General features: G+C 40.9%; 2 protein-coding genes across 3 annotated transcripts in view; one reads left to right on the top strand and one right to left on the bottom strand.

Moving 5' to 3' along the window:
* The first annotated feature begins 407 nt into the window (after positions 1-407).
* piwil1 (piwi-like RNA-mediated gene silencing 1) lies at positions 408-12529 on the top strand. 2 transcript variants are annotated; one of them, XM_085426922.1, is made up of 21 exons: positions 408-492; positions 915-1026; positions 2164-2269; positions 2571-2699; positions 2799-3013; positions 3333-3454; positions 3669-3749; positions 4153-4350; positions 4709-4817; positions 5085-5211; positions 5557-5674; positions 6024-6138; positions 6218-6405; positions 6568-6640; positions 6878-7078; positions 7434-7537; positions 7735-7805; positions 7890-8043; positions 8321-8446; positions 8582-8729; positions 12117-12529. In XM_085426922.1, exons 2-21 carry the CDS (start codon positions 958-960, stop codon positions 12231-12233), a joined length of 2571 nt encoding a protein of 856 aa, XP_085283048.1. In that variant the 5' UTR covers positions 408-492; positions 915-957; the 3' UTR covers positions 12234-12529. The 2 variants fall into 2 exon arrangements, with proteins under 2 accessions (XP_085283048.1, XP_085283049.1); XM_085426923.1 differs by lacking the exons at positions 408-492; positions 915-1026; positions 2164-2269 and adding an exon at positions 2384-2463.
* A 3587-nt stretch (positions 12530-16116) lies between these two features.
* The window catches only part of rimbp2b (RIMS binding protein 2b), a 108354-nt gene continuing 96748 nt past the window's right edge, over positions 16117-27722 (bottom strand). The window contains exons 22-30 of the mRNA XM_085425073.1: positions 27529-27637; positions 26852-26977; positions 25329-25510; positions 23139-23307; positions 22897-22959; positions 22461-22564; positions 20471-20542; positions 17480-17614; positions 16117-16596 (exon numbers count right to left, since the gene is read on the bottom strand). Coding sequence (XP_085281199.1) covers positions 16570-16596; positions 17480-17614; positions 20471-20542; positions 22461-22564; positions 22897-22959; positions 23139-23307; positions 25329-25510; positions 26852-26977; positions 27529-27637 — 987 coding nt within the window. The 3' untranslated portion in view covers positions 16117-16569. The remainder of the gene's footprint in view (positions 16597-17479; positions 17615-20470; positions 20543-22460; positions 22565-22896; positions 22960-23138; positions 23308-25328; positions 25511-26851; positions 26978-27528; positions 27638-27722) is intronic.

Here is a 27722-nt window from a genome sequence, read left to right as displayed (position 1 = left end):
AATCTCAGGCCAACAACCAGCAACCATATGTTTAAGGCCCGCATCAGAGGCTGGATGAACTGTATTAGCGGTCATCCTGAGTCTGTAAATTTAATTCTACAGCTTTGCTGACATCTAGTGGCCAAAATTGAAATCACACTATTTTAAAAAAATGCACACACAACCACCGTATCAGGTTAAACCACTCCGCTTAAAAACATAGTTCGGGGGGGGGGAGTGCATTTTGTAATTACAGGTATCCCGTCATGGATGGGTCCGTTTTGCCCGGATATAATTATAATATACTTATAATATATGGTTGATATGTGGATTAAATACATTATTTAATCTCAAGACGTTTGTTGAGAAAGTCGATGAAACTCAGTAGCGTATTAATTTTTTCAGTGATGCGGCCTATAAGTACATTGTGCACATTTCATTTTCCTCTTTGACCGGGACACCTGCTGTAAGGGAAAGTTAGGACGGTTTATAATAAGAAAAGAAAAAAATAAAGTGAGTATTCTTAGTTAATATCATACAACATGTGTTGAAAACGACAGTAAATATTGAGAGTGACTCTTAAAGTTGATATTGAAATCGATTAATGATAGCCTTACCGTTAATGGGCAGATGTTAATTAGCTAACGCATTGGTCTCTATTTATTTGACAAAAAACGCTACAATTTACAGTCAAAATCTTGGATAACGCATGCAATTAATGTGCAAACAAGAATGTCACATTTTATTCTGTAAAACAATCGTACACAAAAATCGGATTTCTCGTTAGCATGTGGTCATTAGCTAGCATCAGGTGTAACGATTCTACTTGATCACAAAATGGCGGCGGGGTAAAAGTAGAGGGCCTTGATGTTTTTGCAACGGTAAATTTTGGTTGGCAAAAATTAATTGCATTTTTTTAATCGCTGAAAATTTAGAGTATCGCTTTTCATCAGCCGAAAAAATTGAGAGGGGGCGAAAATGACTGGCAGAGCACGAGCGAGATCCAGAGGAAGAGCGCGTGGGCAGGAGACTGCAGCACCTGGAGCGGTAAGGACACCTTTGAATTTACTGTTAAATAATCCTTTAAAAAAAATCATATTCCCGTTACACGCTGGTTAACTACTTTGATTCAGCAGGGGTCAGTGGTGCATACAGCTTAGGCCGCATGGCCGATAGAAAGACAACAGGCTGATATTTACTGTGCCAAGCCTTATATTACCCAATGGTCTGTATCTGTAATGCCAACAAGTTATTATGGGTTTTTTTGTTATTTCTTTTGTACCCCTCACCCGGAAAAGGCTTATAGGATGTCCTCACACCGCTGGGCATGCGCACTGGACAAGTTTGTGAATTCAAAACTGGAGAAGGAAATCATCTAGGCTTTTCAAATTGGTACCATATGAGTTAAAAGGTTGAGGGATGGCAGTGCCGACTGCCAGTATTTTTCCCTCTATACTGAAATTTGCCTCAAACATGCACCAGCAGGGTTGCTCCATTTGTTTTTGTGCTTGTATTATCAAGATCTACCTCACTATATAAAATACCTTGAAATAATTAGCTGTTAACCCATTCTGTATAAATAAAATGGAAGTGACTCATGAAACTAAGAAAAATGATGTGTCAGGACTGCATTTCTGCATTTTTTATTTTTTTTTTTGTCACAGTGGGAATTCTCTCCATTATCCACAGGACTCACTGTTGTCATTGCCCATACTCTTTGAAAAAGACATGTACTGCATAAAACATGCTCAGCATTTCATTTACAGAACGTAATTGTTCTTCTCACCTGTTAAAAGTGAAACGGCACACAGTGGCAGTCATTTCTAAAGTTGGACTTTAAATCTGAATTTTTCCAGATTAAAATGATTTTACATAATTTTGTCTCACCCTGTTGCATAAAATGCAGAAACAAGCCGAGGTGTGAAAAACGTTTTCCAAGCGTAATTCTTTATTTACTACAGAAAATACTGAGAACTTGCAGCATTAATGTGCTGTGGAAAATGTAAAGGGAAAACATTCTCTCTGGTATATTTATCTCATTCTTGGATGCGCACATTAAAAGTAATTGTCAAAAATGTGTCTGCAGAGTTAAGTTCCTTCTCGTGAAAAGAATGACCATGCTTAAAGCGACGTCACTTCTCCAACCTTCCTTTTGTTTTGTTTTTTTGTTTTTTTTTCTTCAAGAGTCAGGCCCAAGAGCCGGCACCAGCAGCTGCCCCTCCCCCAGAGGCGGGGGACCTGGGTGGTAGAGGGAGGCAGAAAGGTGCTCCAGGACCCTTCAGTGCAGAAGGTGCAGTCAAACAAAAAGTCGAGCTACATTTCTTCTGTTAAATATCTTTGTTTGTCCTTTCTTTACTCCATTTATAAGTAAAGTTAAAAATGTAAACTGATGAGGACTGCACTGCAGAGGAAACCATCTCTTCTAATTGTGCAAAGAAATAAGGCAGTCCGATTCGATAACACTTTCTGTGCATTGCTAGAAATGTAAAATGCAGATTATATATTTGTAGACCGACACTATTGCCTTGTTGTTTTTTTACATTCATATTAGTGCATGTGGACTGTTAACAGTCTTCATTTGTTTTCATTAGCTCTTCTACAGATTTCAGCTGGATTTCAGCAGGTGAAGCTTGGAGAAAGAGGTGGACGCCGCCGGGATTTTCATGATGCAGGCGTTAACACGAGGCAGGCAATGGAGCATGTGAAGGAATCCAAATGTGGTCAGTAGTTTTAAATCGAAACGATGCCAAATGTAACTTTCTGTAATCTGTGAGGTTTGAAAATTACTACTAAAATTCTGTGTGTGTTCACTTCCTCAGGAGTAACTGGTAATCCCATTCAGCTGACCGCAAACTTCTTTCGCATCCTGTCCCGCCCTCAGTGGGTTCTGTATCAGTACCATGTGGACTTCAAACCACAAATGGAGTCGCGACGCCTGAGATCTGCGCTCCTCTTCCAGCACGAGGAAACACTTGGCTCAGCACGGAGCTTCGATGGAGCTCTGCTTTTTCTGCCGAACAGATTGCACAGCAAGGTACTGTGATGCTCCAAACATCGCGCGTTATGAAGAAAGTGTTTGTGCACGCAGATGGAATTGCCTGTTCGTTATCATTGTAAAAAGAGTTGGTTTCCATAAATCAGTCAGCCTGAATGATCAGGTTAGTGTTAATCTCTTGAGAGATTGGAGTTATTGATTGCAAAACACTGAATTCCTGTAATTCTTTCAAAGTAGTAGTTGTTATATTATAAATGGCACAGGAGTTGACAAAGGCGTTGCTTGGTGGCTTGGAAAGTTGTAGTCTTTTGACAAGCCTGGATTTTCCTCTTATCCAGTGTCTAACCCTCGTGTTTAGGAGACTGTGGTCTATAGCAAGACCAGAAATGGAGAGAATGTTCAGATAACAATCACCCTGACGAATGAACTGCCACCCTCTTCACCAGTGTGCATTCAGTTTTACAATATCATATTCCGAAGGTAAGCTTTCCACCTTTCAGAGCTTCTTTTTAAAAAGTGATGCGCAGCAATATTTTTCGAATGCGTCTGCCAATTTAATGAAGTGATTTGCAACTGATTCGTAGTTTATGATTGTTGATCGGTAAAGTAAATAGTTGCATTTAATTGCAAACATTTTGACGTTGGTACAACTCACCAAAGTATTTTTGATGACTGGAAGCTTTAATGTCTACAGGATTTTGAGAATTCTCAACATGCAGCAGATTGGACGCAACTACTACAGCCCCAGTGATCCCCTTAACATCCCACAGCACAAGTATAGTTCTTTTGTTTTTTCTTATATTAAAATTTAAGGCCTAACATTAACTGCAAAAGTTTTTATATGTATCAACATGAATGAACTTATTTTTCTCAGTACACAGTAACATCGACCGTCTGCAGGCAAAGTCCTCACAGTTTTTGCCCACTCATACATGATTGTGCCTGGCATAGTTGCCAGATGAAAAGGGTTTGGGGGGTATTTGCTTATCAACAGGTATTTAAAAAAAACATTACGAGCTAAAACAATTTCCTCTAAAACCTGATGGTGTCGGTTAGATCTGAAACTTTTAAACTCCTCATAAATGTCAAAGTAAAAGCAATGTATTCTTAACGGTTTTAGAAATTACGTAATTTAAAAAAATAATTATTATTTGTATTTATTTAAAATTTTATGCTAGGTTGACCATCTGGCCAGGGTACACCACCAACATCTTGCAGTACGAGTCCTGTATCATGATGTGCACTGACGTGAGCCACAAGGTGCTGCGCAGTGAGACAGTCCTCGACTTTATGGTCAACTTGAGGCAGCAATGTGGAAGTCAACGCTTTACTGAGATCTGTGAGAAGGAGCTTGTCGGGCTCATAATCCTCACGAAGTAAGATTTGCATTTAGCATCTTGTTTTTGTACTTGTGATGCGTATCACTCTAATGCAGGGGTGTCGAACTCCAGGCCTCGAGGGCCGGTGTCCTGGAGGTTTTAGATATCACCTTGGGTCAACACACCTGAATCAAATGATTGGTTCATTACCAGGCCTCTGGAGAACTTCAAGACATGTTTAGGAAGTAAGTTAGCCATTTAAATTGGCTGTGTTGGATCAAGGACACATCTAAAACCTGCAGGACACCGGCCCTCGAGGCCTAGAGTTCGACACCTGTGCGCTGATGCATTAGTTTCACAGTGCTTATGTGTAATCATATGTGACTTACTACTTGTGTTTATTTCTAATGTTTAGGTACAACAACAAAACCTACCGGATTGATGGTATTGCTTGGGATCACACTCCCAGCAACACATTCAAGAGGGGAGATGCTGACACTTCCTTTAAGAACTACTACAAGAGTGTGGGTATTGTGCACTCAACATTACAAAAAAAAAAAAAAAGCCCTCAAGTTCTCATTACATGGACAATTACTGGCAAAGGCAAATATAAGAAATGGAACTAAAATTATCTAACTATTTAAAGGGCTAAAATTCAGATGCAAAATTTAAGAAAGAATTTGCATTTAGTGTCACTGGTGCAAAGTTTTTAAAGTGCTGCAAGTAGTAACTTTATGGTAAATTGCCTCAGTTTCAGTCCACACTCAAATATTTATACTTCCTGTTCTTAGCAATATGGCCTGGACATCACTGATGAAAACCAGGTGCTGCTGATCAGCTATGTGAAGAGGATGGGTCCTGCTGGAGCGCCACCTCCTGGTCCAGCCATGCTTATCCCAGAGCTGTGCTACCTAACAGGTTTAACCTTATTCTGTGCCATTTGGCCCTTTTCGGATAAATGTGCCTCTTTGTTCATCTGCAGGCATCTGTAAATATACGCTTCACGTCTAAGGACCTCAGTCCGTCTGCATTAAAGTTACAATGCTAATCTTACAAACATGTATGTAGCACTTTCAACAAGGTACAAGTCAGAAATGTTTGCAGTTAGATTCACTAAAAGTAATCCACAAGAAGGTATTTAGTTTGTTTATTCTGATACCTGAAACATTGGCCTCAGATGTGTTTTACAAGGAAGTTGTTTTATTATAACTAACTTTTTATAGGAATTGGATATTTTACATTTTGATTGGTTGTGTTTAACAGGCTTGACTGATAAGATGCGAGCTGATTTCAGCATCATGAAGGACTTGAGTACCCACACCAGACTGACCCCAGAGCAGAGGGAGGGACGCCTCAACAGATTTATCACTAATATACAGAGGTAGGTGACAGTCACTAGTAGAATCAGAATAGAAATAAACGGATTGTTTTGAGTTATTGCCTAGGTGGTCTTTAATAGCTAGGCAATAATATATAAAACAATGATTTAGTGTTAATACTGGACTTGTCACATCTATACTGTGCTTAAGAGAAGTGATTTTTGAGGCATATATTTTCAATTGATCATGACAATTAAAGCTCTGATTTTTTTTTTCCTAGAAGTTGTCTTCATCTCAGACACACTTTGGGTGTTCTGATAATATACTCAAAAGTTGACTGCAAATTTCTTCGTCATTATGTTCTGTCTGTAAGATTCCTGGCTTTGATTTACAGCTTAAATTATTTCACAGGAACGCTGACGCGCAAGCCGAGTTGGATAAGTGGGGACTCAGCTTTGATAAGCAACTTCTAAATCTGGCTGGCAGAGTCCTCCCTGTGGAGAGGATTTACCAGGGGTCAAGATCGGTATAATTTCTTCTTCTCAGTTAATTAAACGGATACATTTAAGGGCTCATTTAATATGTTTAATATAATTATCACATAGTATGACTACAACCCCTGGGCCGCTGACTGGGCCAAAGAGATGCGTGGATTAGCTGTGATGAGCGCTCCTCCCTTGAACAACTGGCTCCTCTTTCACACCCGTCGTAACGGCAATGAAGCCAGTTCTCTTCTACAGACTCTCAGCAGAGTCTCAGGCCCACTGGGAATCGCCATGGGAAAACCTGTCATGTGAGTTTAGCATTTTTAAGTATTTCTGCAACACATTTTTTTTTTTATCACAATGGACTGTCACGTATGTAAAGTGAAATTTTTGACTGTAACACTTGTAGTTTTTTTTTTTTCTTGTCTTTTAATTCACAAACGTTATCGTGCATCCTTGTTTTTCTGTAGGATACAGTATGAAGATCATCAGGAATCTCTCCTCGCAGCCCTGCGGCACAGTGTTGGACCCCAGATAGAGATGGTTGGTGATGTGTGAAGTGCACACACTTGTACATTTACATTTCAGTTTTCAGGTCTAAAATGTTTTTTATGAACCACATTTGCATTTAAATGCTCGAATTGTAGCCATTTTTTATAACTGACAGAAACTGCAGGTCAGTGTATTGTAGTTATGTCACATTGCATTTTTGCCATCAGGGATCTTAATTTTGACGTTTCCCAAAGCGGTACCAGACCTCAAGGTGTTTCTGTTTGTTAGGTGGTGGTAGTCCTCCCCAACAACAGGAAGGATAAGTATGACAGCGTTAAGAAGTTCCTTTGTGTGGACTGCCCCACTCCCAGCCAGTGTGTGGTGGCCCGTACCCTCAGCCGACCTCAGGCACTCATGACTATAGCTACAAAGATTGCGCTGCAGATGGCTTGCAAGATGGGAGGGGAACTCTGGAGTGTGGAAATCCCTGTAAGTCCCACACAAACTAAATACTTCAGATGTCAGAGATTAAAGTTTAAGGTGTTTTGGAAAGCAAAGAGTAGTAACTTTTGAATTGATTAAACTTTCTGGTGCTTTAGATGAGAATGTATTTTTTTTTTTTTTCCCTTTCATCCAAAACTGGTTTGATTGGGTTCACAATGCCTCTGACTGTCCTTGGGATGACTTCTTAAAAATAGATCCCCAGTTTGATCTCTGGAGGTGCAGAAATCATCTATGGTTCTGTAGCTGTCCAACATTAAGAAAAAGAAAGAAAATCTGCTAAGTCATACATCTGGAGCTACCTGCTGTGGCAACCCCTTGTGATATTGTCATGTTTGTGCAGCTCAAACAGCTGATGATCGTGGGCATCGACTGCTACCATGACACCGCTGCTGGGAAAAGGTCTATTGGTGCTCTAGTGGCCAGTCTCAACCAAAGCATGAGCAGGTTGGTTTCTGTAACTGAGTTGGGAATTCACACTGGGAGCAGTGCAATGCTCTCGGTTATGTTCAACATGTGCAAACAAGGCCTCACTTGGCGTTTTTGTGTGTGTGTGTGTGTGTGTGTGTGTGTGTGTGTGTGTGTGTGGGGTTTCCCAGCCTTTAAATGCAATAGTACAGTTAATGATTCAAATGTTTTTCAAGGTGGTTCTCAAAGTGTGTGCTGCAGCACAAAGGTCAGGAGATCATGGATGAGCTGAAGAAGACTTTGAGTGGCAAGTTTCTTTTGTCATTTCAAAAACTTTTACTTTTAAATACACAGAGGATCTCAGAAACTGTCTTAACACTTTGTTTTCCAGCTGCCCTGAAAGAGTATTTGAGGTTCAATGGCTGTCTGCCTTCACGCATCATCGTTTACCGAGACGGAGTGGGGGATGGGCAGTTGCACAGTGTGGTGAACTATGAGGTTCAGCAGATCATGGACTCCATCAAGTCAATGGGGCAAGACTACAAGTGAGTTTTTACATCTCCAACGGTTATGGTGTTTTTTAAATCTCTAAAAACGGTTGCCCTCAGAGGCAGTTAAATTTGCATTTGATAACACAAATGGTCATACATGATTCCTTCCTTTGATTTGAGAATTGTAAGGACAGTAAAGTAAAATGACTGGTTGGAACATGGACATTTTTGTAGTGCTGTTAGTATTTATTCCTGAGCATCAAAAGAACAAAGTTGAGATTATTTAGTAGAAGTGTCAGGTTTTCCCAGAGCCTCTGTCCTTTTGTTGTAGCCCAAAGCTGAGTGTGGTGGTGGTGAAGAAGCGCATAAGCAGCAGGTTTTTCGCCCACATAAATGGCAAGGTGTCCAATCCTCCTCCTGGCACCATCGTTGACGCAGAGGTCACCCGGCCAGAGTGGTACGTCTTGTTTTGAGGGGGGGCGGGTTTTTTTTTTTTTTTTTTTTTTTTTTTTTTTTAAGCTGTTAACGGTCTTTTGATATTTACATAGGAGCAGTTGTATTGTGACAGTACTGTTGCACGTTTGTTTTCTAGGTATGACTTCTATATTGTGAGCCAAGCTGTTCGCAGTGGGAGTGTCTCACCAACCCACTACAATGTCGTGTATGACACCAGTGGACTCAAGCCAGATCACATGCAGCGGCTCACCTACAAGCTCTGCCACATGTACTACAACTGGCAGGTAGGCTGGCATCAGAGTGACCTTTTTGAGTAGAAATCTTTCTACACTGAAAATGTTGTCTTCATCTAAACTGGTCATAATCAGGTGTCTTTCTCCTCAGTGTTTTTAAGGAGTTTTCATTAAATGATGACATTTTTGAATGATCGACTCTAATTTAGAAATTTACAAAGCAATACAATTTAATTTTAATGGAGGGAGAATATCAGTCAAAAATCAATGAGTGATATAATTATTTGATCCCCTACAACCCAGCCAGAATTCTGACTCAAATTGGCAAATTACAATCAAGGAGTTCAAGAGTGTCTAATTATAAAGCACACCTGTCTACAGAATCAATTTCTTCAATTAATTATATTTTTCAGTAATTGAAAAAGAGCTGTCAAAGGACAAACGGGGAATGGGATGTAAGAAGGTGACAATTACTGGTGCAATTATCTGGAAATATAAAATGACCATCAGTTGCCCTCGGTTTGGAGCTCCACATACGATCTTTGCTCATGGGGTGCACAAGAAAGGTGGTCATCAGCACAAAACTACATGCCAGGAGCTTGTTAGAGATCTGAAGGCAGCTGGGACTACGGACACCAGAAAGGCACATGGCACACCCATCTTAAGTTCGCCAGTGAACAACTAAATGATTTAGAGAACGCTTTGAAAGTGCTGCGGTCAGATGAAACCAAAATTGAGCTCTTTGGCATCAGCTCAACCCGCTGTGTTTGTAGTAGGGCTGCCACAAACGATTATTTTGATAGTCGACTAGTCACCGATTATTTATGCGATTAGTCGACTAATCAGATCATCATCCACTGGACGTAAAACTACAGCTTATTGCACCAGCAGCATCTGCTCTTATATAACTATCATTAGCTTACAGCTTTAAGCTTTTAAGGTGCTAACTAAAAATAAAGACAAGATGATAGTTTATTCAATTTTAATGAAATTTGCAGATTGTTTCGGTAAAGTTTAATAAACTCCTTGCTATCTAAAATATAACAGGACACCGGAGTATATTCTCCAGCATCTCACACTTCTGATAATCAGTTGTCTGCTTGACGTTTATTCAGCTGTGTAAAAACTATAACTTTAATCTCAGCCAAACCGATTTACTCAGGAACAAATAAAATACAAAAAAAAAAAAAGCCAAACAACAACATTTTTAATTTATCTAAGTGACTCATATATATTTAACCTGAGTCGCGAAAGACGGCGGTGGGTTTGAAAACAATTTTCCGGGAGTCCGGTGTTCTCACGGCGCTAGTGACCTAGCCCCCGGCTAGCTATCGAGCTAGTGGGTAACAGACGTCTCCGAAAACGTCGGAGCGCTTTTGAAAATATGTGGTGTCCTGATAAACTGAGCAGATATTTGAGGTTTACACAGCTACATTCTCGCCTGAAAATATGTTAAACGTTTATTTTGTGACCCAGAAAGAATAATAAGAGTAATATTAAAACTAACTAGCTACCGCCATTGTTGGAAACTAAGCTGGGCCGCGCTATGAATTCTGGGACACAGCTGCTTCTTCTTCTTCGGGGTTTAACGGCAGCTGGCATCCTTGTACATGCTGTGCTGCCATCTTCTGTTTCAGTCCGTTATTACACTCTTAAATCCTGCTATTATTCCTGCGTCTTTTGCGATCTTACAAAGCTTCAAACGACACGTCGACTATTAAATCAGTCGTCGACGATTTTGATAGTCAACGTAATCGTGACTAGTCGACAAATCGTGGCAGCCCTAGTTTGTAGGACAAGAAATGCAGAGTATTACCAAAGAACATGATCTCTGCAGTCAAACATGAAGGTGGAAACTTTGTACTTTGGAGGTGTTTTTCCGATAAGAGCACAGAAGACTAAAGGTGGGTCAGAATTAGGGCTGCCACAAACGATTATTTTGATAGTCGACTAGTCACCGATTATTTTTGCGATTAGTCGACTAATCAGATCATGCATCCATTGGACGTAAAACGTACAGCTTATTGCACCAGCAGCATCTGCTCTTATATAACTATCATTAGTTTACAGCTTTAAGTGTTTATGGTATGTGTTAACTAAAAATAAAGACAAGATGATAGTTTAAAGTTTAGTGAAATCTGCAGATTGTTTCGGTGGAGTTTAATAAACTCAGCCGTTGCTCCTTGCTATCTAAAATATAACAGGACACCGGAGTATATTCTCGCGCATCTCACACTTCTGATAATCAGTTGTCTGCTTGATGTTTATTCAGCTGTGTAAAAACTATAACTTTAATCTCAGCCAAACCGATTTACTCAGGAACAAATAAAATAAAAATAAAAAAAAGCCAAACGATAACATTTTTAAGTTATCTAACTGACTTATATATGTTTAACCTGAGTAGTGAAAGACGGCGTTGGGTTTGAAAACGATTTGCCGGGAGTCCGGTGTTCTCACCGGCTCTGGTGAGCCTTGAACCCCGGCTCGCTATCGAGCTGGTGGGTAACAGGCGTCTCCGAAAACGTCGGAGCGCTTTTGAAAATATGTGGTGTCTTGATAAACTGAGCAGATATTTGAAGTTTACACAGCTACATTCTCGCCTGAAAATATGTTAAATGTTTATTTTGTGACCCAGAAAGAATAATAAGAGTAATATTAAAACTAACTAGCTGCCGCCATTGTTAGAAACTGAGCAGGGCCGCGCGACGAATTCTGGGACACTGCTTCTTCTTCTTCAAGGTTTAACGGCAGCTGGCATCCTTGTACATGCAGTGCTGCCATCTTCTGCTTCAGTCCGTTATTACACCCTTAAATACTACTACTTATTCCTGCGTCTTTTGGGATCTTACAAAGCTTCAAACGACACATCAACTATTAAATTAGTCGTCGACGATTTTGATAGTCGACTAATCGTGGCAGCCCTAGTCCGAATCAGTCTTCCACCATGATGATGACCGGCCAAAGAAGTAGTACATTAAGGTCATTGAGTGGTCTAGTCAGTTTCCAGACCTCAATTGTATAGAAAACCTGTGGAGGGAGCTTAAGCTTTGAGTTCCCAAGTGGCAACTGAGAAACCTAAAGGATTTAGTTTCTGTAAAAAGGACCGGGCCAAAATCACTCCAGAGATGTGTGCAAACCTGGTGACAGACTATACGGCTGTACTGGCCAAGAGTTCCTTCACCAAGTACCCACTTGTGTTTTACTTGTGTATCAAATACTTTTTTTCACTCAGTGACATGTGAATCCATTCATAACTCTGATATGTTTTTTTTCTGTATTTGTTAAAATAAAACTGCCATTAAAAATTAGACTTCATTTCTGTGTAAGTGAGCAAACGTATAAATTCAGCAGGGATCAAATAATTTTCCCCGACTGTGTAAATGTCACTGGCTTTGGCATTGTGTTGGTCATGCCTGATTGTTTTTCTTTGTGCTTTAGGGGATCATCAGAGTGCCTGCTCCCTGCCAGTACGCCCACAAGTTGGCTTTCCTTGTGGGTCAGAGCATCCACAAAGAGCCCAATATAAAGCTGGATGACCAGCTTTTCTACCTTTAAAGATAAAAAGGCCCAGTTTGCATAGAAAATCTTATTTAGTTGTTGTTGTTGTTGTTTGAGCTTAGTTGTTGTTGTTTCGGAGGCCAAATTGAATGCAGTAGTTCGATCAGTTATACTTTAAGTGATGGGGAAAGTCTTTTTTTTTTTTGTTGAGTATCTATAATCTTTGGTTTTGTTATATTTGAGCCTTTTATTGTTATCATTTGCAGCACAAGATTTAACCTAGATGCTGTCACACTTTCTGTATTCATTTACTCACAAATCAATAAATCTGTTTGTAATTCCTGGCATTTCAAAGCAAGTCAGTCCAATATTACATTACAAAATATCAAATTTATTTATTTTTTTATATAAAAGATTGCACATGCACACCCACACAATAATTTGTAACCATCAATATAGGCTGATAATTCTTATCATAAAGCTAGCACACAGTTGCAGACTTTTAAACAATATGGTCTTCAAGACACCATGGGGAAAGCTTAAACTGTTTGATTATAAATTTAAATGTACAAAAAAGGCAGTCTGAAAATCAAGTATAAACATTTAAAAACAATTTTACAAATGGACAAAGTACAAAAAGAGCAACAGTCACTCAAAATGAAGAGAAGCAATGTCTGAGGAAGTGGTTCGTAAATAGGAAAAAGGTGTTCATCAGTTTACTGTAGGTGCAGATGGCGGTCTGGCCGAGAATTGTACAGAAAGCATCAGAATGTTTTGCATACATTCTTGTTTTGTTTTTTTTTCTTCTTTGTTTTTGGCAGTTTCAGTTCAACTCTTGTGTATAGAAAATAGTCTGGATTTAAACGGCATGGGAGGATGAAATGGGGAAACTGAATGATGTAAGGTAGGAGGAGGTGGACTGTTCCATTTCACGCACAAGGATGGACATCTGCACAATCCCTTAGGGCAGCTTTGAAAATACATTGGCCTTCAATTCATTGTACATTCACTACTCTACATTAAGGTGTAGATATATATATAGATATATCGATATACAGTACTTGTATCCTGCACCAACATAAAGTGGGACACTGAACAGGCATCACTGACGGATTGGCTTGAAGAAAAGTATTTCAGATCAAATATATTTTGGGTTAGGAGGGGCAGCATAGAGGTAGCCTTGTGTCTCACTGTTTACTACTGTGAAGTCAAACCTGTAGCATTTAGTGAAGCTCAGAAGTGTTGCATGTTAGAAATCCACCGCAGTACAATGGCTGATTTGATCTGCCGATGCCATATCGCACAGTAACTATTTCTTTAATGCAACTGTAAAGTCATGTTTTAATTTGGGAGTATAGTGTCAACTTTAAAAAAAATCTCCATACATATGAATTTGGTATAGGGGGAGAATTTTCAAAAGTTTTTCTAGGATTACAAAAATGTTTATTTTTGAGAGGTTTAACAATAAATGGACGACAACACTGGAGACTTGAATAGTTCTACGTAAGCTCTGTCGCATGGAAACACAACAGTCACACAATACCCTGCATGTCACAAGTTGGGATTGACATTTGCGAACGCCTTTTATGAAGTAACATAAATGAATAGTAGGCATGAAACTGCATGCTCTACTGCAGCGGTCCCCAACCCCCGGGCCTCGGACCGGTACCGGGCCACGAGAGTTGAGGCTCAGGTGTGAAATGTATAGTTTTCAGGGTTATTTTGTTATCGTTTACTCAGTTTTCCTTGGTCTTTTCACGTGTGTTATGAATAAATTTTCGTTTTTTTGGTACCGGTACTAGTTTTATTTTGTTGTATTTATCCGCGACACCTTAAAGGCCGGTCCATGAAAATATTGTCGGGCATAAACCGGTCCGTGGTGCAAAAAAGGTTGGGGACCGCTGCTCTACTGGACAAAGTACTACCCATTGTGCAATTATAAGGCAAATACATGGAGGTTGGATATACTAGGCATTGTCATTTAGGCTGATTTGACTGCAAAGACCCTGTAGTAAATACAGTATGTGCTTGTTGCTGACACGTCTCTGGGGAGGGAAATATGCCTATATCACAGCTGTTGAAGTAGGGCAGAAGAGAAGGAGTTAATTCTGCTGATTTGTCAACGTTTACTGCACAGTATGTCAGCTATGCTGACTTAAAAGTACTGCATGCTCCAGGTTCCACACTAACCCCGTTGCATCGTATGCGATCTGAAGGGGCCAGGAGGGAATGTGCTGAAGTAACGCATGCAAACCTTGTGTACAATTTACGACTGGCTGTTTTGGACTAGCTCAAAGACACTCAAATCCATCTTCACATCAAATTCAAACTGGACTCCAAGGTTCAAGTGAGCCCTCAGTATTTGAACGACATTCTGGTTTCTGTGTACAACACACTTGACTCATGATGTCTCTTAAGTGTCGCACTTGACCAAGCAGAAAATGAAAATCGCTGCAGGCTCAGTCTTTCCTTTCTACAGCAAAATCTCATCAGCCAGAGAGTTGGAGGTAAGATCACTACATCGTCCGACATTATGAGGTCTTGGGACCGTAATATGAAATGTTTTTGAAAATATGAGTGGATACTGTTCGACAAAGTACAAATATTCTAGTGTACAACAGATGTAAAAGAATAAAGCATTTGCTAAGCTCACAAATGCCACCTGTCCACTGCATTTGGATGAGTTTGTTTTTAAAACACTACAAGGATATGGCTGACACTCTCCAAGTATGTCAAGAAATTATTTTACAGCGCCAAGTCTTTGCAATAGTTTCTTCCCTTTGGAGAGCAGTCCCTTTTTCTTTTTGGAGGAGTACATGTCCATTGGGGCCCTGATGGGACTGCCGGGCCCCACGGTGGCGGGGCCAGAGCCAGGGATGTGTGGACACACTGTGGAAGAGGCTGCTCTTCTGGGCGGACCCGATTTTTCCAATGGAACCTAATGGGAGACCCGTAAGGGACAGTTGAGGGTGTTAAAAAGCCAACCGTCTCTAACACCCCTGTCACTACTCCCCTCCTTCTCTTAAGTCCTTTCTGTCTCAGCTGGGCCAGCATAGCTCTGAAGTCTACTGCCCTCCCTGGATGTTGACCCACCCCACCCCACCCACTCTGTCAGGTAGAAACAGTGTTTGTACATATAGCTTTTTTTTCTTTTCTTTTTTTTTTAAATGAAGCTGCTATGAATAAACTACAGGAACATGGAATTTTAGACTTGACATTGACTAACTTCCACATCAGTTTAAGGTGACAACATTTCCCAACACTGTCAAAGGCGGGGCAGTTCCTCTCACATAAAAAGATACATTTGCATTTTGGGACAGATCTACATCACATTCACCTTCCTCCCTCTTACATATACATATTTACTGATACAACTGGGTTACAGAGAAACCACCAGCCACTCTTCCTTTTCTGTAATCATGAGCTAAAAGGCTCCTTTAAATTGCACTTTGGGAAGACACAGGACAAAAGATCACATTTGTACGAAGTTGCATTTGTATATACATGTGTCAACGCACAGTAATTTACACACGGGTAAAAATGAAGTGTGATTTTGAAAGCTAGTCTACGTGACCTTTGAGAGAAAATTGTTTGTCCAATTACAAGTCAAAGCACAAAATAAAATGCACCACTGCTCAGAGTCAGGCTTCCGCCTTGGCATTTTAGCTAAATGCTAATGCAGCTGTTTTGCACGGCACCTTCAGTGCCATTTGCAGTGGTCGCTGTGCAGCAAAAGTTGCATAGTCTCACTTGAATTAAGAACCAGTTCTTGGTCGTCAACTAGCTAATCTTGGTTCACAGGATTAGGACTGATTTGAAAACCAGATCACAAACAAGAAAAGGCAAAATAATAATAATAATAATAATAACAAAACCCATCCTAAATTTGGCTACAGGAAGAAGAAAAAACGTGACAATTTGAAGTGTAAAACCAAACAAGCTTGTTTAAAATGTTTATTTTTGTGAATGTGGTTTTGCATAGAATTGCTCGATTTTCTGCTTTTCCGTGATTTTACTGTATATCTAATTTGAACTGTTATTTTCCAGATTTGAGGGTCGCTGTGCAACAATGGCCTTTTAGCTTACCATGACTTACAGCAGGAGCCTTGCTTCAGGAGACGGACATTGTCATGTACAACACTCAGAGAAACAACTGAAGATACCACACCTTTTTTTGTCTAATGCATTGGCTAGGGTTTCTATGTCCTACCAACAAACAGCATCAAGTTTTTTGGTAACACAGAGAAGTTTCCTAAAACAACCTACAGGAATGTCATACAAAGTATACATGTTGCATACCAGAAACTAAGGGTACCCATGACATCTGCATTAGACGAGGGGAGCGTAATCTTGGTATCCTCAGTTGCTCACTTACGTGACGGAAACAGAGCCTTTAAGGTGTGAAATGAACACTCTTCTTCTGTTTTGCCAAGCAGGTGAGGAAAAGAAATAAAACAAAAAAATATGGTGATGGCATTTCAATAGTTTGCACTATGACAATGGCAAATTAGAACACAAGGAAGGAAATATCTAATGACACCTATTAATATATTCTTTTTTAACAATTGCATTATTTGTTAAAACACAAAAATAACATCACATATTTACATTTAGTAAAGAGTTACTTCTGAAATGATTCTCTGATGGCAACATAGGCTAAGTGACCTTTGCGTGCTACTTTACAAGAAAGCAATTTACAAAACAAGGTGTTCAGGAGCAGATACAAAAAGTTGAACTACACTAGACTCATCTTTATATAAAATGATCAAGAGTTCATGCATCTGGACTATATACCATGCTGAGCTACACACTACATAGTTCATCTTTCAGTACAACAAAACTATTTACTCTATTAGAAATGACTTAAGATCAAACACAGAATATATTCATAAAGCATCTGTCAGAATGCTAAATACACATGTGCAAAAAAAGGTATTAACGGATCTTTTCCCAGACATGACATGACAAGTAAAAAGTCACAGGAGCTTCTTGCCCTTTAATTTTACTCTCATTGAGAATGCTTTATGAATACAATATATCCATGTATTATACAATGCAGAACTCCCACTCCCACCCACAGCAGTGAACATGAAAAATAAAATACCTCTGTCTTAAAATTTCTTTTTTTTTTTCTTTTCATCGATTTCTTAGACATCTATTTATTTACAGTGTAATGCTATAAAGTCAGAAATCCCTTTTTGCTCAATGAGACACACACGCACAGACACAAAACTAAAGGAGATAGAGGGAACTGAAAACAGTAAATGGATGACAGAGCGCTAGTACTGCGAAGGAGCATGTACCCTTTTGGTCTTTATCCGTGCTGGAGTGTCCTGGGGGTACCGAGATGGTGAGTCAGTGAGAAAAACCTCTACATCATCAGGCACTTCTTCTAGAAAGTTGGAAGGAACAAGTCCCTTGTGTCCATTGAGCTCACCCTGTGGAGTACATGAGGACAGCGAGACTCACTGTGGTGTATTTAACTTTCAATTTTTACCTTTTGCTTTAAACCTTTCTCCGCGTAGCAGGGATGGAGAATTTTAGCAGCAGTAAAACCGAGAAACTTGAGGAACACTCGCCAGCCACTTTATTAGTTACACCTGTTCAGCTTCTCATCAGCGCAAATATCTAATATCCAATCACGTGACAGCAGCTCAATGCTAAAAGGCATGTAGATAGGGTCAAGACGAGCTTCGGAGGTTGAGGACAAAAAGAGTTTTAAGTGATTTTGAACCTGCCATGGTTGTTGATGCCAGAGGGGCTGGTCTGAGGATTTCAAACAATTGCTGATCTACTAGGATTTTTCCAACAACCATCTCTAGGGTTTAAAGAGAACGATCTGAAAAAGAGAAAATATCCAGTGGGCAGCAGTTCTCTGGGGGAAAATGCCCGTTGATGCCAGGAGTCAGAGGAGAATCACCAGACTGCATTCGGCTGATGAGGAAAGCAACAGCTGGTTATGACCAGCAAATGCAGAAAAGCATCTCTGGATACACAACCAGATGGGCTTCAAAAACGCAAGACCACACTGGCAGCCACTCCAGCAAGGAAACTTCTAACAGGAAACTGAGACTATAATTCACACAGCCTCACCTAAATTGATCAACAAAAGAATATAATTATGTTGTCTGGTCTGATGAGTCTCAATGTCTGCTGCAACATTTGATGGTAGAGTCGGAATTTGGCAGAAACAACATGAAAGCATGAATCAGACCTGCGTTGTATCAACGCTTCAAATTGGTGGTGGTGCAATGGTGTCGCTTAGCATCAGGTCACCATCATTTAAACACTACCTGAGTAGTGTTGCAGACCATCCTAATCCCCTTATGAACACAGTGTACCCATCTTCTGATGGCTGCTTCCAGTGACATAATGCATCATGTCAGAAAGCTCAAATCATCTCAACTGGTTTCTTGAAACACAACAATGAGTTCACTGAACCCAAATGACCTCCAGAGTCAGGAGACATCAATCCATCACAGCACCTTTGGGATGTGGTGCACGACATGGATGTACAGCCAACACATCTGCAGCAACTGTGTGATGCTGTCATGTCAATATGGACCAAAATCTCTAAGGAACATTTCCAGAATCGTCTTGAATCTGTGCCACGAAGAACTAAAGCAGTCCTAGAGAAAAAAAGAGGATCCAACCTGATACAGGAAGGTGTACCTAATAAAGTGGTTGATGGTTGTTTTCCTCACTATTAATTTCCTTCTCTGCCAAGCCTGTTCTTCTGTTGCAGTTTTAGGCCAGTTAATCCTTCATTATATTCCTTCATTCTCACATAACCATTTTTAGATGCGTGTTATCATTTTCCTTTAACTGCAGGAGAACCCTCCTGTGTTTGACAGGATCTTGGTATCATATGTTCTTTCACAAGAAAACAATATTATGATTGATTGATTTGATCATTTGCATAACTGTATCAGAGAGAAATCTGATCACTGACACCTAAAGAAGCATCTTCAGCTGTGAGAAATCTGGCCAAGATCTCAATGCCTGGCTTCAGTCTGGGATTACATGAAGACAGAACCTAAATCCGCCATGAAAAATTGTAATTGCAAATTGGTTCCTGTAGACAAAAGGTAGTCCGCTACAGTAAAGCATATTCTATACCGTATTTTTCAGACTATAAGGCGCATTTAAAATCCTTTAATTTTCTCAAAAATCAACAGTGCGCCTTATAATCCAGTGTGCTTTATGTGTGAATTTTGGTTGTGCTTACTGACCTCGAACCAATTTTATGTGGTACACGGCAATCTGTCAAAAAATGTTTTAGTACGACTTTGGTAAACTACGAAGCCGCACCGGTTGATGGATTGTCGGAGCATTACGGCTACCGTAGTCAAGAACCTTGCGGAATAATCTGGGTCCAAAACTCCCTCCGCTTCAGGTCCCAAAGTCAAACGAACACTGAGAGTTAAAAACTGTCTAAATTCTTTCACAAAATGATCAGCGTTGCTGCTTTACCAGGTGTAACAATTAAGTAACAATTAAATAACATCCAGGCGTCCATGAAAACAGAATTTATTAAATTTAATGGAGTTAGAAGTTAGCAGGAAGTTAGCTTGCTAGTTTCCATCTAAACATGATATAGCATGTTCTGAGAAATTTCTGAAAAAATTAAAACGTACAGCTCTACTATCACTTCCAACATAAATGAAGACAGAAAACTAAACAGTAGTGACTTTTGTACGGTTACTGAAGTTGTGCTAGCTGGTATATAATGATGTGCTACGTGATCGCTAGCGACTCAGCTATGTTAGCATAACATAAACAGTAAGGCTGGAGGATGAATGCTAACTTTTTCTACTCGATAAAAGTTAACGTGAGGGTTCCCAATGGTTAGGGACAAATGCAGTCGCATGGCAGGATGCTGTAAACATACCAAACTTCAGCCGGGAGAACAACTGAGATAATCCAGCCACAATACCAGGTTAGTCATTAAAATACTGCAACAACATGGCAATAGAGCAGCTGCAAGAGAATTCAACATTAATCAGTTAATGGTAGGGAAGTGGAGGAAGCAAGAAGAATGAGTAGAGTAAAGTTTGACTTATCTGACTGTTTTGTTTCGCTTAATGCGCCTTATAATCTGGTGCATCTTATGTATGAAAACAGACCCGTTCATCAACAGTGCGCCTTATAACCCGGTGCGCCTTATAGTCCGAAAAATACGGTAAATTAATTTATAAAGTGCCCCAAAACCTTTAGCTGAATCACTTTTTTTTGTCCATAAACCTCGTATTGCTTTGTCCTCTGGTCAGCTCATGTGAATTCTGTGTACTTACATAGTAAAATCCATCTTCATCTATTTCACCAAAAACTGTGATGACATCACCGGCACAGAAAGTCAGTTCAGTCTGTCAAAGAAGAAGAAGAAAAAAAATAGCATTACGACATGTTTAGCCCATCTCTGTCCGTCACAGCAAGCGAGCACTCTCCAAAACATCCAGTTCTCGGGCAGTGTCATGAGTTTGAAATGCTTTTGCTTCCTTCTCCAAATCACTGTGATGCATCTTAAACACTAGTGTCAATTCAGTCTCAGCACTCAGGACTGTTGCAACTGTTAATGCATCAAATGTTGTAACTTTGAAGACAGGATTGCAGCACACTGGGCACATCTCTTTTATGGGATTCTGGAGAACACATAAACCAAACAGCGCATGTGCACAATATGTAGGAGAGCGGTCAACACAAAAGACCAAACCAAGGAGGGGAGATGCTGGCTCAGGCAATGCATGTGAGGGGCTTTAATTCATGATCACCGAGGAGAGGACAGAGGGCCGTGGCCTGGCATCCGAAGCCCACCTCCTCTTTTGCACTCCAACAAACGGGTGGGGGGGAAGAAACACACAGAGAGCAGACAATACCGTACCCTCCTAACCCTCACTCACCTCCTCATTCAGTCTGTTGCCTTCATACTGTGTCGGTGGCAGTGCCAATAGAAAGGTGAGAGTAAGTGAAATGGGGGGAGGGGCCAAAAAAAAAAAAGACAGCACAAGCTAACACAGCGCTAACTCCTCAGATAACCTCACCTGTGCACATATTATCCAGGGAATAATAATAAGGGAATAATTCCACTTTGTCTTAAAGAGTTTAACAAGAAGATTAATACAACTTCATCTGTCTGTTAAATAAGACCAGGGCGCCAGGTGAGCAATCGTCTCCAGGGCTGAAATATGAAGCCAATCCACAAATGGGTAGTTTCACATTTTTTAATGGGAGAACAGTGGTTGAAGACCACAGGATGAGCAAAATTATTGCGACTGAACACGGTGAACTTGCAATCTCAAGTAATCTGCTTCGAATACAGGTACCAGTTTTCACTTGCAGTCAGCTGACGTCTTCAAAAGGAGGCGCGTCAAGATGGCAATAAAATGGCAATGACACCGAGTCAGTCTGCTGTCAATTTCCCCCTGAATAGGGTGAAGCAGGCAAATGCATCCAATCTGTTTGTAATAATACGGCAATTAACTGTGATCTGCACACAAAGAAACTCAATTAAACTGAAATACACATAAACTTGGCAGCTGCTTTACAACTGAAAGGGAGTGTTGTTGGTGGGCAACCAGTTGGTTGCCACCAGCTACTTGTGATCGGTTTCCAGCAGCAAAAAATTAAATGCAATGACTAAACACATTAAGGGTTACAGTTCTGCGTGATTAAGGGCTTATGTGCTTCAACTGAACGCAGCTGTCAGGGATTACCTAAGCTAACTGAAGCCAAAAAAGTGGACCTTTCATGCCTTTAACCCAATTATCTGACAAATAACAGCTCGCTACACAGTGAACTGGATATCTAAGGAATTTTTCTCCATTTTTTTTAGGAACCTGTTGAAAAGTTAGCTCCGAAATTTAGCACCTCGCCCTCTCATTCAAGTGTGGTTGTGAAGCTCCTAAAAGCCAAGATGGTGGTAAACCTAAACTCATGAGCATACTTAACGTGACCTAAGATAAATAAAGGTCGACACAGATTTGTTTTTGAAACCAGAAATATGTGGATCCCTCCCTGCAGCCTCATGTCTGTTCATTTTTAACAGACAGACATGACTGTAGAATCAATCTTCTCATGCAACTCTTCAACACAGTGAGCATCTCTCAAACGGTCAAAATATTCCTTTAAATGCTAAACCTTGGAAAAAATACTAGCATTAATAGTAGAATATAATCTCTCATTGCCTGCATGACTCAAAATATTTGGTGCTTTTTCTGCTTTTACGCCTATGTGACAAACAATGATTGAGACATAGCGGAAAGCTGGAGCTGCGGGGAACGGTACCTCGACGTCAACGTTAGGGGAGCTTTCTCGGGGGTCGTAGTCATACAGAGCCACCATTCTTCGCGTGGACATCGGTTGCTGACGCCCGCTTCGCCTGTTTCTTTCTAAGAAGAAGAAAAGCAGAATACAGATAGAGAGACAAGAATAATCACTGGTAAGAATGTAAAAACGGAACTGGGTGTGATGACCAATGACCATACATAATGCTCGTGTAAGACCATGTGCCTTCAGTTTAAAGTGTGTCCATGTTAGAATGACAGAAAATATAATACATGTATTCAAAATCATTATATCTGGAAAACCCCTTGAGATATACCAGCTCATTTTCAAGAGGGGTACAAAAATTTAGCCCACAGATGAATAAAGATGGTGAAGAGTGAAAAACAAGCAGTAAAGATGAAGCGGAGAGCTTAAGAGCATCTCGCTGCACACAGACCTCTTTTGGACTTTCTGGACCTGCGATTTATTGAGCGGCCATCTTTGAAACGGTCACAGTTCACTTCACAGGAAAGCAGAAAAACATAATTAAGCAGGGAGAGTAGAGGAAAGGAGAAGCGAGTCAGTAAAAGACAGTCCAGTGTATCATTAAGTTGGCTAGATAGACACAAAGGTTATCAGGGCAGAAGGAAGAAGAAAAGTCAGATGGTCATTTAGGAGGAAAAGAAAAACATGTCTCACCTAACTTCTCCACAGGAGTGTTAAGTGGGAGGAAGCCCTGTTTAAGGAGCTGGTCCATCATTTCATTGTCTTCTGTTTGGATCTCGGAGACCATGTTACAGGGGATCAGACCCACTCGATCTCGGATCTCTGCCCTGTAGAAACCATCCGTGTCTTTGTTCCCAAACACCTAAAAGAACAAGTATCAGAGTCAAAGGGCAGATACCATGAAACTGACAGATTAGGAGTGGACAGCTTATCTGGTCTTTAAGTCTGACGCCATTTGCCGTGTCTGGGCCCAAACTCCACTGCCGGTCCCCAAGTGAAACGATCACTGCGGCATCACTGAGAGTTGAAAAACTGTCTAAATTCTTTCATCTCTAATAAAATGATCAGTGTTGCTGCTCTACCAGGTGTAACAATTAAGTTTAACATCCAGGCATCCATGAAAACAATTGATTAAATTTAACAAAGTTAGCAGGAAGTTAGCTCGCTAGTTTCCATCTAAATATAATATATCATGTTCAGACAGAGATTTCTGAAACAAATTCATACGTACAGCTCTGCTATCACTTTCAACATGAATGAAGACAGGAAAGTAAACAGCAGTGATGTTTGTCGGGTTGCTGAAGTTGTGCTAGCTGGTATTTAATGATGTGCTATGTGATCGCTAGTGACTCAGCTCTGCTAGCATAATATAAACAGTGAAGCTGGAGGATAAACGCTAACTTTTTTCCACTTGATAAAAGTTAACTTGAGGGTTCCCGATGGTTAGGGACAAATGCAATCGCATGGCAGGATGCTGTAAACGGGCAAACTTCAGTCACTAGAACAACTGAGATAATCTATCCTCAATACAAGGTTAGCCATTAATATACTGCTGCATGGGCTGGGCTGTAGTTACATTGTAAGGTTTTAAAAACTGAACTTTAAAATGAATATCGGTAATAAAAACCCAGAGAGGCCGACAGTGATCACTGACCATTTTTAGGAGATTAAATGGAAGAAGATACAAAGCATTAAAATATGTTAAAAACACATCAGCCTTAATTAACGCAGAGTAGTTTGGACCCGGAAGCAGGATTCATCACGTCATCACTTAAAGACCGGATTGCTATTTAAAGGCAACAACATTTAAAGGTGGGTGAATTTAATAACAAAAAATTGGGGGTTATGAAGCTAAAGGATGACTGATATAGGATAAGGTGCATACCAATATTTGGTGATTTTAAAATCCAATATACTGATAGATGCTGATCCTTTTTTCTTTCAGACAGCCTTCCTTGGTTGTTGTGTTGCCAAAGGGGTAGGGCTGTGCGATATGACCACACTCTTATATCCCGATATAAGACATCTATCGTCCCGATAACTAAATAAATCACAAAAATTTAACATTGTCTGTAAGTTCTGTGAATCTCAGGAAGCTGGACTTGGAAGTGTTTCCAGCTGGGTGTCGTGTACCTGGAGTCGAGTGTTTTAACCGATGCATGAAACTATACAATTTTTGACATAAGTTGTAACGGCCACCATTTTCATTGTGAGTATTTATTACACAGCATGCTGCGGGGAAAAGCCTGTTGTAACTTTTGAGTCTAAGGTTTATGTTTTAGCACCTGACGGCTCTTTTTTGCTTCTCACCCGTAAACTCTCTGCATACTCTTTCACGTGGTTCAGTTTATTTTGAAAAGTCTCAACAGGATCTTGAGCTTTATTGTGAAAGGTTTATGTGGAAAATAAACAAGCGGACACGTGATGGTTTTACCGTCGTTGTTGCTAACGACAACGCATAAAAACAGTCGCTTGTCCGTCCGTAGTGTGGTTATATTAAATATAAGAGAAAGAGAGAACTTTAAGAAATTAATATAGCCACTACAGTGACCATAAAAACTATGAAAAGATGTTGCTGTAAACAGTTTATTTTGCGACACCACGAAACAAACGATAGTGTAAAATGAAACGATAGATGTTTTTATGTTATATCGAACAGCCCTACAAAAGGGAGTGCCCTCTGGTGGACAAACTATGCAACTTCATCACTCAAAATATGGCTGAAGGATGTTTCTCCCATTTCTTCATTGATTTTTTTAATTTTCGTTCATTAGCTGTTATAAATGCTGATATTGATAGATTAGCCAATAACTAATATCGGCCAATAATACTGCCCCACCATGTCTGTATGGTATGCACGTATTTAAAGAGACAGTCTACCACCTTGATGATCTGGCCTTCCTTGAACGGCAGCTCCTCATCAGCAGCGTCGGGATTAGGAGACATGGACAGGGGGTCATAGTCAAAGAGAGCCACAAACACACGGGTCATCTCCTCCGGCTCGGACTCCTCGTAGTAATCCGGGGAGCGCCGTCCCCGCCCGTGCCTGCGCCCACCATAGCCGTCTGAAACATAGAGGAGGCCTCTGCTGCTACTACCAGCCTTATACAGCCACGTTGGCTGTAGAGGCAATGAGAGCAGAAGATGTCTCTTTGTTAGAGCTGACAGGGGAGCGGGCGATGAGATGCATGTGTGAAAAAGGAGCCAGGGGTTTAATGCGATAAATACAATTTTACCTTGGTTATAATATTAACTTGGAAAACAACCAGGCCCTTTTTTTTTCAACGAAACGATCGAAACACACCGGGGTTCTTTGTTCACACATCTCTGCTTGCTGGCGTGTCAGTTACCAAACGTCACACAACAACACAACACAGGCAGGAAATGCGTGTCAGGCAGTTTTGGGAAGGTGCAAGGGAAGCTGAACAACCATACACACCAGGAGGACACAAGTAACACTGCACTGTTGCTCATTGCTGTTTCACTGCCTTATCTCGCAGAGGCTGATTAGCATGCATGCTTTCATGAGTTCAGACACAATGAGGAGGGTGTTCCCACAACAACACAGGTGTAATGTCATGCTCTGAGGCCAGATCTGGAAACAATGTGCAGAGGAAAAGGGCAAGGAGGCACGTTCACATGGGTGATAACACATCAAATGCCCCAGCAGCTCCTGGCAGCATAGATATCAGGGACAGTGAGGGGGAAAGGATGAATCTGATATCAGTTCCTCATGCTTCTCATGGATCACCATGTTAAATGTTACAATGGCAGATTATAAGTCTAAAAAATGGCTCGGAAATATTGCAACAACTTCCCGCTTAGCAACTGAAATATGCCATTTGGGTGGTGTAAAATGTGCTTCAACAGTCGGAAGTAATGAATGTGCACCTGAGTGATACGGACAAAGCAGGAATGCAATAATCATCCAGTAGTGTGTCCGTCTTTCTCACTGTACTGTAAACAGCTCATGCAAAAACGTACAAAAGGGGCTACAGTCTCATAAAGGCAGGGAGAGGGAAAAGAGGAGGTCGAGGAAAGAATAAGGTGGGAGGGGAAGGGGGAAAAAAAAAGGCATTGCTAAGTTGCAGCAGGTTGGAGAGTGGGCTGGACATGGAAGGTAGATGGGAAGACAGGATAGGTGGGTTGGGGTTTCTTGGGGTTTAAGGCATTAGGAGTACATACAGGGAAGGGATTTTCATTCTCCAGCAACAGGAAAAAGTGGCCAGTCTTGTCTTCCCCCGTCAGCTTTTTTCAGCTAAGCTAAACTAAACCAAACAAAGCAGCTGTCCAGAACAGAACAAAGACCACCGCGACATCACTGCATGTGTTCAAACAACAGCGCTTGGGCTTTTCTGGCATGGTCAAGGTGAATTGTCATCTTGGAGAGAAGCTGTACCACATACCATATTGATCCTCTGAGGACATAGATCGCCATATCCTGCGCCGAGCTACACTGCCATAGTAAACATCCTCCTTGACGGGTGAGAGGTTCCCCTCACTCCCCTCACTGTTACTGTCCATGGTGATCTCTACAGAAGACACCAATCACAACGGTCAGAGATCCCCCCTCACACACACTCTGCTCTACCCCATGGCCCATTCACTCATGCTGAGACAGTAGGATGATGAGGTTACCCTGAGGTGGGGGTGGGTGGGTGGGGTTAGGGTGCACAAGGCAACAGGTTTTCACTCTGGAGTCACTGGATGTAAAACAGCAATGCTTGCACTGTTTGCGAGGAGGTCGGATTGGCTTGGTAATGGAAACATGTTAACCCACGGTAAACACAGGGACAGTGGGGGCGTGTCTGAGGTGAACTTTCCTGCAAAACTGCATGTGAACATTTGGCAAATCCAGCTCATGAGGATGGACAGCTACAGGGTGTGCAAACACCACCACCCCCCTCAAAAAACAAAACAAAAAAACAAAACAAAACAAAAAACACGGGGGGTCTACGTGGTTGTTTAAGCTCTATGGGAGAGATGTACAGCTCGGCTCATATGGGTAAGACATGGTATAAATCACAAGCACAAACATCAGTGGCCCTGCAGGTGGAGATCCTCATGTGGTGACCTCACTAACCAATGGATGGGATAGGTCGTCGCTGAGGAGGGGTGCCGATGTGAACCGGCCTCCTCCCTGAATGGTCCAGACGATCGGCGCTTCCATGTGACGGCGAGTTCCCAATGATCTTAGGAGTGAAAAACAACAGAGAAGAAGTCAGCACCGCGATTCACCTACAACCTGCAGGCAAGTAAACATTTAAAATAATATTT

The sequence above is a fragment of the Rhamphochromis longiceps genome, linkage group LG12 (assembly GCF_057381845.1).
Source record: "Rhamphochromis longiceps isolate RC_006_pf linkage group LG12, R_longiceps_female_GT1.1, whole genome shotgun sequence".
In the NCBI taxonomy this organism is placed as follows: domain Eukaryota; kingdom Metazoa; phylum Chordata; class Actinopteri; order Cichliformes; family Cichlidae; genus Rhamphochromis; species Rhamphochromis longiceps.
The sequence above is the reverse complement of the archived record's forward strand: the minus strand, read 5'-3'. Positions and strand labels throughout refer to the sequence as shown.